Genomic DNA, 11,986 nt, shown 5'->3' on the forward strand with positions numbered 1-11,986 from the left:
AGTACTTGAAAACATGTGGATAAAAACTGTAAATACATTATGCTCCAACAATGAAGGCAATGCAAATGCCAGCCAGAAAATGTGCCACGGGGAAAAAGTTAGTGCAATACCGCGCAAATGTCTGCATTTTTGATCTGCGGAAACACTGTGGAAGTGCTTTGGCTCTCCTCATAGAGAGAAGCTTGGACGAGGACAACGAAATGCCCAAGTTCAACCTGCCAGAGCAAAAGATGTTCAAAAGCCCAGCAGAATGCTGGGAGTGGAGACAGAGATTCTGCCATTTCAGGACTGCTACAAAACTGGACAAAGATCATGGAGTCATCCATGTCAGTTCGATAGTCTACGTGGTGGGCAGTGAGGCTGAGAAAATACTCATCTCATTTAAATTCGCTCAGGAGAAAGATAACACAAACTTTGATATAGTGTTGGAAGGACTACTTCATTCCACAACGGAATCTCATTCACAAGCGGGCATGTTTTTACCAACGCAGCCGAAGAGAGAGAGAAAAGGCAGACATGTATATCAGAGCTCTTATGAGCTAGCTGAAAACTGTGATTTCGGTGCTAATAGGGATGAACATATCCGAGACCATTTAGTAGTGGGCATCACAGACAAAGTGCAGCTCTGGGGCCCAACCCGTGACCCCTGCCCTCGTGCCTTGAAACTCGCGTGCTTTCAGTTGATACAGCTGGACAACTGCAAAGCAATCCCATTGTGCGCCACTCGGGAGCCATGATCAATACATATTGTCCTGCTAATAACAGGGTTAATAATATATCTGTGAGAATATCCAACAGGCCTTTTTATAATTCTAAATAAATAATAATAAAATCGCTTTGTTTAAAAAATAACAATATTTTGGAGATAGGGGAGGGTTTAGCCAGGTGGGCTTTACTTGGCTCATTGCGCTCTAGCAACTCCTTGTGGCGTGCCAGCCGCCTGCACGCTGGTCATGTTTCGGTCATGTTTCGGAGGACGCATGACTCGACCTTCGCCTCTCCCGAGCCCATTGGGGAGTTGCAGCGATGAGACAAGATCGCAATAGGATTGCAATTGGATATCAAGAAATTGTGAAGAAAAAGAGGGTACAATTATTTTTATTTTTTTATAAAGTGTGTTAGAAAATAATTGGAAATTGACAAGTTGAAACACAGCCTATAGATAATTAGCAGGCAATGTCTAGTTAATAGTTAAATGTCATATTGCGTAACAATCACATTTTGGAACAGTGAGTGCATTCTGACATTACGTGCATAAAACAACTCATGCTGGGGGCCACCGTTAGAGATATTTGGAACTCACGCGTGAAGAGGTTAAATCTGTAGCAGATAAGAGCATTATGATGTGTTAGTTTTTACTCTGTTTACTTTGAACCTAAGACAACTATGAAAAGCTCAAACCAAGTTAATTCACTCACTGGGCCAGACAGCTGCAAAAGACACAAACACATTTACACAATCACTGGTATTTAAATATCTCCTCCTTACACATCTGGACAGCCAATACATATCTGTTGCTAGGCAGGAAGTTAAGTGATATGGGAAATAAACTGTATCTGCTCCCTACATGTGACCTGACTTCACCCCCCATTCCTCACTAATTCACACCTTTCCACCCTTATCAGTGACTGCAACCATGTGAATACCTTTCCCTTACTTAGTAACTCTCCAAGCCCAGGTTCATATCCATATACATTCCTTACAGATAACTATAAACTTCTGGTGTAGCAAGTATTTCAAATGACAACCCAACAACTGAAACCAGACCGTGGCCCTTCTCCTTTCCATCGATACCTGATGTCTAAACGTTCTGCATTCCCCTCTCCCCCTCGGTGATATCAAGTTTATAAAAGCAGAACCCATCAGATGGCTTTAACCTGAGCCGTTCTGAATTACACACTGTTCTCTCTGTTTCTGTTGCAGTTAACACAAGTGGTCATATTTCTTATTAATCTAGCATGTGCATGGATTTTTCTGCCATTGAAATCCTTGGGTGGGCCGCCTAAGCGTTTTTTTTCGGGTCGCCTAAATCCCAACAGTGTAAAAAAATGGAAATTTGAGATAGAAAAACAAAAAACTATAACAAATTGGTCTAACACTTGTAAAAATGTCTGAAAACATCATTTCACTGTGATATTATGGGGTATTGTGTGTAGGCCAGTGACATAATTTAATCAATTTTAAATTCAGGCTGCAACACAAAATGTGGAAATAGTCAAGGGGTGTGAATACTTTCGAAGGCACTGTAAGCTAGTCGTAATGTAATAGATCTACCGGTATGTCACTGAATAAATTCCCTTACTACTCAACTAAATACACTACATGACCATGAGTATGTGGACACCTGCTCGTCGAGCATCTCATTCCAAAATCATGGTCATTAATATGGAGTCGGTCCCACCTTTGCTGCTATAACAACCTTCAATCTTCTAGGAAGGCTTTCCACTAGATGTTGGAACATTGCTGCTGGGACTTGCTGCCATTCAGCCACAAGAGCATAAGTGAGGTTGGGCACTGATGTTGGGCGATTAGGCCTGGCTTTGAAGTCGGCGTTCCAGTTCATCCCAAAGGTGTCCGATGGGGTTGAGGTCAGGGCTCTGTGCAGGCCAGTCAAGTTCTTCCACACCGATCTCGAAAGAAATATTTCTGTATGGACCTAGTTGTGTACGGGGGCATTGTCATGCTGAAACAAAAAAGGGCCTTCCCAAACTGGAAGCACAGAATCGTCTAGAATGCCATTGTATGCTGTAGCGTTAAGATTCTCATTACTGGAACTAAGGGGCCTAGCCCGAACCAGGAAAAATAGCCACAGACCATTATTCCTCCTCCACCAAACTTTCCAGTTGGCAATACGCATTTGAGCAGGTAGCGTTCCCCTTCTCCATCTGCCAAACCCAGATTAGTCCGTCAGACTGCCAGATGGTGAAGCATGATTCATCACTCCAGAGAACGCGTTTCCAAATCAAATCAAGTGAAATTGTATTTATCACATACACATGGTTAGCAGAGGTTATTGCGAATGTAGCAAAATGCTTATGCTTCTAGATCTGACAGAGCAGCAGTATTTAACAGGTATCTAACAGGTAAAACAATTCCACAACAAAACCTAATATCTAACAAATTCTACAACAAAACCTAATAAACACAATCTAGGAAAGGAATGGGATGAAACATATAAGTATAAAATATGGATGAGCGGTGACAGAGTGGCTAAGATGCAATAGATAGCAAAGAATAGATAGTGAAGGATACAGTATATACAGTTGAAGTCGGAAGTTTACATACACTTAGGTTGGAGTCATTAAAACTCGTTTTTCAACTACTCCACAAAATTCTTGTTAAACAAACTATAGTTTTGGCAAGTTGGTTAGGACATCTACTTTGTGCATGACAAAATACATGTTTCCAACAATTGTTTACAGACAAATTATTTCACTTATAATTCACTGTATCACAATTCCAGTGGGTCAGAAATGTACATACACTAAGTTGACTGTGCCTTTAAAAAGGTAGGAAAATTCCAGAAATGATCTCATGGCTTTAGAAGCTTCTGATAGGCTAATTGATATCATTTGAGTCAATTGGAGATGTACCTGTGGATGTATTTCATGGCGTACCTTCAAACACAGTGCCTCTTTGCTTGACATCATGGGAAAATCAAAAGAAATCAGCCAAAATTGTCACGCCCTGACCTTAGAGAGCCTTTTTATGTCTCTATTTGGTTTGGTCAGGGTGTGATTTGGGGTGGGTATTCTATGTTTTGTTTTTCTATGATTTTGTATTTCGATGTAATGGCCGGTTATGGTTCTCAATCAGGGACAGCTGTCTATCGTTGTCTCTAATTGTCTCTAATAGGTAGCCCTTTTCCCTGCTTTCTTTGTGGGAAGTTGTCTTTGTTTGTGGCACTATAGTCTTAAGCTTCACGGTTGTTTAAAAAAAAGAATGTCGGCGTCATCCTAAATAAAAGGAATATGTACGCTCACCACGCTGTGCTATGGTCTACTTCCTTTGACGGCCGTGACAAAGATTTCAGAAAAAAAATTGTAGACATTCAAAAGTCTGGTTCTTCCTTAGGAGCAATTTCCAAACGCCTGAAGGTACCACGTTCATCTGTACAAACAATTTTCCGCAAGTATAAACACCATGGGACCACGCAGCTGTCATACCGCTCACGAAGGAGATGCGTTCTATCTCATAGAGATGAACATACTTTGGTGTGAAAAGTGCACATCAATCCCAGAACAACAACAAAGGACCTTGTGAAGATGCTGAAGGAAACAGATACAAAATTATCCATTTCCGAAGTAAACAGAGCCCTATATCGACATAACCTGAAAGGCCGCTCAGCAAGGAAGAAGCCACTGCTCCAAAACGCCATAAAAAGCCAGACTACGGTTTGCAACTGCACATGGGGACAAAGATGGTACTTTTTGGAGAAATGTCCCTTGGTCTGATGAAACAAAATAGAACTGTTTGGCAATAATGACCATCGTTATGTTTGGAGGAAAAAGGGGGATGCTTGCAAGACGAAGAACACCATCCCAACCATGAAGCACGGGGGTGGCAGCATCATGTTGTGGGGGTGCTTTGCTGCAGGAGGGACTGGTGCACTTCATAAAATAGATAGCATCATGAGGTAGGAAAATTATGTGGATATATTGAAGCAACATCTCAAGACATCAGTCAGGAAGTTAAAGCTTGGTCGAAAATGGGTCTTCCAAATGGACAATGACCCCAAGCATACTTCCAAAGTTGTGGCAAAATGGCTTAAGGACAACAAAGTCAAGGTATTGGAGTGGCCATCACAAAGCCCTGACATCAATCCTATAGAAAATTTGTGGGCAGAACCAAAAAAGCGTAGGCGAGCAAGGAGGCCTACAAACCTGACTCAGTTACACCAGCTCTGTCAGGAGGAATGGGCCAAAATGTACCCAAATTATTGTGGGAAGCTTGTGGAAGGCTACCCGAAACGTTTGACCCAAGTTAAACAATAAAAAAAGGCAATTCTACCAAAAACGAATTGAGTGTATGTAAACTTCTGACCCACTGGGAATGTGATGAAAGAAATAAAATCTGAAATAAATAATTCTCTCTACTATTATTATCTCTTTGTCCCAGCTTTGATGCACCTGCAATGACCTCGCCTTCTGGATAGAAGCGGGGTGAACAGGTAGTGGCTCGGATGGTTATTGTCCTTGCTGATATTTTTTGCCTTCCTGTGAAATCGGGTGTTGTAGGTGTCTTCGAGGGCAGGTAGTTTGCCACCGGTGATGTGTTGTGCTCACCATCCTCTGGAGAGCCCTGCGGTTGTGGGTGGTGCTGTTGCCGTACCAGGCGGTGATACAGTCTGACAGGATGTTCTCAATTGTGCACCTGTAAAAGTTATTAAGGGTTTTCGGTGACAAGCTACATTTTCTATGCCTCCTGAGGTTGAAGAGGCCCTGTTGCGCCTTCTTTACCACACTGTCTATGTGAGTGGACCGTTTCAGTTTGTCAGTGATATGTACACCGAGGAACTTAAAACTTTCCACCTTCTCCACTACTGTCCCTTCGATTTGGATAGGGGGGTGCTCCCTCTGCTGTTTACAAAAGTTAACGATCATCTCTTGTGTTTTGCTGACATTAAGTGAGAGGTTATTTTCCTGACACCAGACTCCGAGCCCTCACCTCCTTCCTGTAGGCTGTCTCATCGTTGTTGGTAATCAAGCCTACTACTGTTGTGTCGTCTGCAAACTTGATGATTGAGTTGGAGGCGTGCATGGCCATGCAGTCATGGGGGAACAGGGAGTACAGGAGAGGGCAGAGAACGCACCCTTGTGGTGCCCCAGTGTTGAGGATCAGCGGACTGGAGATGTTGTTTCCTACCCTCACCACCTGGGGTGAGGGTAGGACCCAGTTGCACAGGACGGGGTGAGACCCAGGGTCTCAAGCTTAATGATGAGTTTGTAGGGTACAAAGGTGTTGAATGCTGAGCTGTAGTCAATGAACAGCATTCGTACATAGGTATTCCTCTTGTCCAGAAGGGATAGGGCAGTATGCAGTGTGATGGCGATTGCATCATCTGTGGACATTTTAGGGCGGTAAGCAAATTGGAGTGGGTCTAGGGTGACAGGTAGAGTGGAGGTGATATGATCCTTGACTAGTCTCTCAAAGCACTTCATGATGACAGAAGTGAGTGCTACGGGGCGATAGTCATTTATTTCAGTTACCTTAGCTTTCTTGGGAACAGGAACAATGCTGGCCATCTTGAAGCATGTGGGGACAACCGACTGGGGATAGGGATTGATTGAATATGTCCGTTAACACACCAGCCAGCTGGTCTGCGCATGCTCTGAGGACACTGCTAGGGATGCCGTCTGGGCCGGCAGCCTTGCGAGGGTTAACACATTTAAATGTTTTACTCACTTTGGCCACAGAGAAGGAGAGCCCACGGTCTTTGGTAACGGGCCATGTCAGTGGCACTCAATGCGCGCAAAGTAGTTGTTTAATTTGTCTGGGAGCAAGACGTCGATGTCCGTGAAGGGGCTGATTTTCCTTTTGTAATCCATGATTGTCTGTAGACCCTGCCACATACATCTCGTGTTTGAGCCGTTGAATTGCGACTTCACTTTGTCTCTATACTGTCACTTTGCTTGTTTGATTGCCTTACGGAGGGAATAACTACACTTTGTTTTCGGGCCATGTTTCCTGTTGTCTTGCCATGATTAAATGCGGTGGTATGTGCTTTCAGTTTGCTCCAGAGTCCAATGGCATTGAGCTTTACATCATTCAAGCCGACACTTGGCATTGTGATCTTAGGCTTGTGTGCAGCTGCTCGGCTATTGAAACACATTTCATGAAGCTCCCGACGAACAGTTATTGTTCTAACGTTGTTTCCAGAGGCAGTTTGGAACTCGGTAGTGAGTGTTGCAACCGAGGACAGACAATTTCGGCGCTCCCATTCTGTGAGCTTGTATGGTCTACCACTTGGCGGCTGAGCCATTGTTGCTCCTAGACATTTCCACTTCAAAATAAAAGCACTTACAGTTAACCTGGGCAGCTGTAGCAGGGCAGAAATTTGACGAACTGATTGTTGGAAAGGTGGCATCCTATGATGGTGCTATGTTGAAAGTCACTGAGCTCTTCAGTAAGGCCATTCTACTGCTAATGTTTGTCTGTGGAGATTGCATGGCTGTGTTCTCGATTGTATACACCTGTCAGCAACGTGTGTGGCGGAAATAGCCGAATCCACTAATTTGAAGGCATGTCCACATACTTTTGTATATATTGTGTATCAAGCATTCAAAGTAATTTACGACACTTATTTTCATCTCACTCCATTGCAATGCATTCACTTAAGGTAATGGACACTTTATAACTTGAGTGACAGTTGAAATCAAATTGCCTTCAGTTATTATTTGAGCCATAAATCAATTATCAAATGCGGGAAGATCAAGTAATTTACCATACCTACCACATGTAGGTAATGGCAGAAATCAGTGCTTCATTTCAAGTTATTGTCCTTGGGCTTTTCTGAGTGTTGGTAAATTAATTCAAATGATTGGTACTTCTGAATTTGTTACCATATCATTTTCTCTCACAACTCATCACTATGTCACCTTGCATTGTGTAGCACAGCTGTGTGTGTGTTGCGTGCAAGTCGGTGTTGAGTGTAAGAATGTGTGTTTCAAGACAAACAGCCCGACCTGGCCACCTAGTCCAGGGGGAATGATGCGTGTCCACACTCCTGCGGTCCTGTGCCACTGATGTAACGCATACTAATGACCCAGGGTCCTGGTCCTGGTGGAGCACAAGGACAGAGAAGCAAAGGTGCTGCACTCTGTGCCCAGGGCTGACTCACCCTGCATGGGGTAAAACTGAGCGGGAGTGGGGTGGTGAATGGAGGGGTGGAGTAGGAGCAGGGGCCAATGTGTTAGTCACAGGGCTAGGGTACTGAAGGGACAATATAACTGGATGGATTGCTGCTTTAGGCTATTTTAAAGATGGCATCTGCCAGTGTTTATGCGCACTCTCTCTCCCTGATACTTTCTCTTTCTCTTGCTGTCTCTGTCTCTCCCTCTCTCTCTCACACCACACACAAACTCCCCAGAAAGTATAATGAGAGTAAGAGGACACTCCTCCTGAGACCAGAGTGCCCTTCAGCATATTTGCAGACAGTGATTACACAGACAGAACAGAGCTGAGTGCAATGCAAATAGCCATCGGGACCTTCGATGCTCTCCAGCACAAATACACCAGACTAATCACACACACACACAAACACGAACACACACACACTGCGGGTGATTTTACTTGGCCCCCAACTTTTCTGATCCCGGTCAAGTTGCAGTCTATAAATTATTTGTAATTATGTTCCCGGCCCCCTGTCCATCCGCTCAAGAAATCGGACCACCGCTGAATCTTGTTGATGATCCCTGGTATAGGGTTATGGCCAGCACTGTCAGCCCGGAGGCCAGGCTATTTCCTGAGACGGAGAGCCAGGTAACAGCGAGACATGCCCAGAGAGAGCAAGCCGAGCGCACATTCATCATCAAGAAGCACTGTTACCGCCGGCCGGCCAGTGAGCGCACCCAGGGGAGTCCAGACGAGCCCAGAATGACTGATCCTCTCAGGGGGAGCCCAACGAGCCCAGAATGTCTGATGCGACCCAGGGGAGGGTAATTGAGTGTAAAATGATGGATTTCTCCCACTGGGTGCGGGAGGGTAGGAGAACGGTCGGCTCCTTCCAAGGGAGGTTAAACGAGCGACGAATGACTGGTGCAACCCAAGGGAAGGTGGTCAAGTGCAGAATGCATAGGTCTGTATTATGATAAGTTAGGAAAGTGCGGAGTGAGTGGTATTAACAGGAGATGGTAGTAACAGAGTAGTGATCAGACGAGGCTGGCTGCTCACAGGGAGATTCAACCAACGCAGATGAGCAAAGAACAAGTGCCTACTTTGTTCAAGGGAATTAACCAGCGAGTGAAAGAGGGAAATATATTATTTTTTTTAAACTCTCCCATTCTGTCAATTATGCACTTTCTCTGTTTCTGTAAATTTCTGTTTGCGCTCACTAATCTACAGATGAGTATGACATCCTGCCATTTAAAGCACTTAAAAGTTCACATACTATAAAACTTTATATTTTCCCATACCTAAAATGCATAATATTTAGAAAGCAAGTATTGGTATTCAGACACGGCCTGGGTCTGATCGTGTTTATGTCAAATAGAGAATCCATATCATAGGTTATAGAAAGATTTAAAAAATGGAGCAAGAGAGAATATATAGCAAGAGATGAAATGAGAGAGGTAAAATTAAAGTCCGAGAGTGAGAGTTGGAGAGAGAAAGAGGGAGATTTGCCTTGGGAGAAAATCGAAGGCTAACATGCGTGTTAAAGCGTGATTGCAGCTGTTTCCTAATGATAATTGGTTCCACTGTACACACACAGCTTTGTATTGCTATCCTCGTGGGGACCAAATCATTTATTCCCATTCAAAATCCTATTTTCCCTAACCTTAACCCTTAACCTAACCATAAACCCAAACCCTAACCATAAAACTAGACCTAACCCTAACTTCTAACCCTAACTGTAACACCTAACCCTAATTCTAACCCTAAAATAGCATTTTCTTCGATGGGATTGTCAAAATGTCCCCACGTGTCTGAATTTTCCTTGTTTTACTATCCTTGTGAGGACTTCTGGTACCCACACGGATAGTTAAACAAAAACACACACACAAACAGTTGTGTTTGCAGCTGGCCAGCTCTAATCCTCCTGAGCAGCTGGTCCATCTTTCACAGGTCGGCTGCAGTGTCTCTGACTAGAGCGGTCACTTGCAACCTCGCAATATATCCTTCAGTGTAATAACAAGTAGTCTACAGTTTATTACAAATGCAAACTCATTGTACCTCTTACTCACAGCGTGCATACCATAGTCCATGGTGGTTCAGGCATTCACAACACACGTGCTCACTCACACACACACACACACACCTCACAACTTCTCTACCTTGTTACTTTGTTTACTTCACCACAGCGGAGACAAGACTGTACACACAGGCAGTAACACACATGCAGACACACACACAGCAGAGCCTGATTACTTGACGTGCAGCTGAGGCAGTAAATCAGTCCCGTATCCAGCCAGGAATATGAAGACACACACTGTGGAGATGACAACCACAGGCGTCAACACTCTCCCAAACAGATAACAGGATGGAGAGAGTTGTTGACAAAAACCTGAGTCACAATTTAAATATGCAAGCCCCAAAATAGTCAGAGGTGTGAAAAGACTTGGTGATGGGGTTATAGCACTTTGTGACATCGGCTGATGTAAAAAGGGCTTTATAGATACATTTGATTGATTGATGGGGTGAGGTAATATAATCATATAACAATGTTATAAATTAATAACCAGCAAACCAACAAAAGTAGCAATTCACTCAAAACTATGCCAGAAACATACAACTTTATCAAAAGCCATGAATAAAACTAGGCATTCTTGAGAGACAAAAAAGTGTTACAAAAATGCCCCCAAACCAACAAGATGACCAAACTAAGCCACACAGTTAATCAACTCGATCACATTACCGAACCAAAACACTGAATGAACAGATGAAACAAATGAACGAATGACTGAAAACAGGGATGAAAGAGCGCCGGACAGAACTCTTACTCTCCGTCTTTCGTTTTGTGACTCACCTTGCAGAGTTTGTGATAACGTGGGGATGAGATGGCCATTCTCTGGAGCCTGTGTAGGAAGACCACCACTTTCTGAAGGGAGGTGCGGACCATGGCCATCATCTCACGAGTGCCACAGGTCTGCAGCCTGCTCAGAGTCTGCATGGCCCTCTAGCACTGCCCAGGCCCGCTCATATCCTATTCTCCTCCTCCCCCCAGAGATGCACCACAGCAGTCACAGTGTGACGTGAACACACACACTGTCTGAGACACACAAGCCGATCGGCATGCCCCCGCAAAAGCGTATATACTGGCACACACACAGTGCGCGGTCAATCACGGCACATGCGCACTCTTACAGCAAATACTCTCTCTCATACACACACACTCAGAGAGTCAAACACAATCTCCCTCAGACTCTCCCCTCATGCGCCCTCACACTCGTGCTCAGGCATTTAAGCAATCTGAAACACTCTCATTCACACACACTCAAACCAGGGCACAAAACTACTCCAAAAAGAGATGTCACTCTGTGGTTACCCCTTTAGAAGCCAGGGGTCAAAGAAGAAAAAGAAAAGCGAAAGAGAAAAATCTGCCGACATAGCAAACCAAGAGAAGAAGGATGAGCGAGGGAGGCAGAAGTTGCTCTGAAGCAGCCGATCACGGCTCACTGTAAAGCCAGAGACGGGAGTGGGATAAAGACTGTGGTGCTCCACGGAAAGCACTCCGAGCGGACAACACAGAGAGAGAGAGAGGGTGAGAGAGAGGGGGGGATAAGGAGCGCTGGGTTAACAGAAGACAGAAGCTCCCTCAGCTGTAGGGGGGGAATGACACTACACCAGCCAGAGCGGACGGCTGACTGGGCTGGAGGGAGAGAGTGAAAGAGGGAGAAGGAGAGTGTGAGTAAGAGAGAGAGCGAGAGAGAGAGAGCAGGGGAGAGAGAGCGAGCACCAGTGAGATGCACAGCGTGCAGCTCGCACACAGCGGGGGCAGCAGTGTGTGTGTGGTGTCCCAGACGTAACGGTATGCTCTGACACAGATACAGAGGGATGAGAGAGCAGTCTGATATGGGAACAGGGAAGGAAGGAGAGAATTAAAAACCGAGAGAGAGAGAAGGGAAGACAGAAGCAGATAAAAGGGTGAGTGCATGAAATTACAGTTGGTGAGTGCATGAAAGAGGGAATATAAAGAAAAAAAAGTAAGGGATAGAGAATGAAAGATAAACAAAAAGACATGTGGAAAGGAATGAATGCAGTAGGAGCATCTGTCATTTTCTGTGTTAATCGATTCAGAAACATTACTTTCTCCTGCACTCACGATCTG

The 11,986-nt window shown here is 44.5% G+C and overlaps 1 protein-coding gene across 3 annotated transcripts in view; it reads right to left on the reverse strand.

Annotated features, from left to right (window-relative positions):
- Positions 1-11,544, reverse strand: part of LOC129817161 (utrophin-like) — a 189,775-nt gene extending 178,231 nt beyond the window's left edge. For all 3 annotated transcript variants that reach the window (XR_008753666.1, XR_008753665.1, XM_055872132.1), the window contains exon 1: positions 10,685-11,544. Coding sequence is in view for 1 of the 3 variants with exons in the window: in XM_055872132.1 (XP_055728107.1) it covers positions 10,685-10,828 (144 nt within the window). In the remaining 2 variants the exon portion in view is untranslated. The remainder of the gene's footprint in view (positions 1-10,684) is intronic.
- Positions 11,545-11,986: the final 442 nt, after the last annotated feature.

This window comes from Salvelinus fontinalis, chromosome 20 (genome assembly GCF_029448725.1).
Source record: "Salvelinus fontinalis isolate EN_2023a chromosome 20, ASM2944872v1, whole genome shotgun sequence".
Taxonomy (NCBI): Eukaryota; Metazoa; Chordata; class Actinopteri; order Salmoniformes; family Salmonidae; genus Salvelinus; species Salvelinus fontinalis.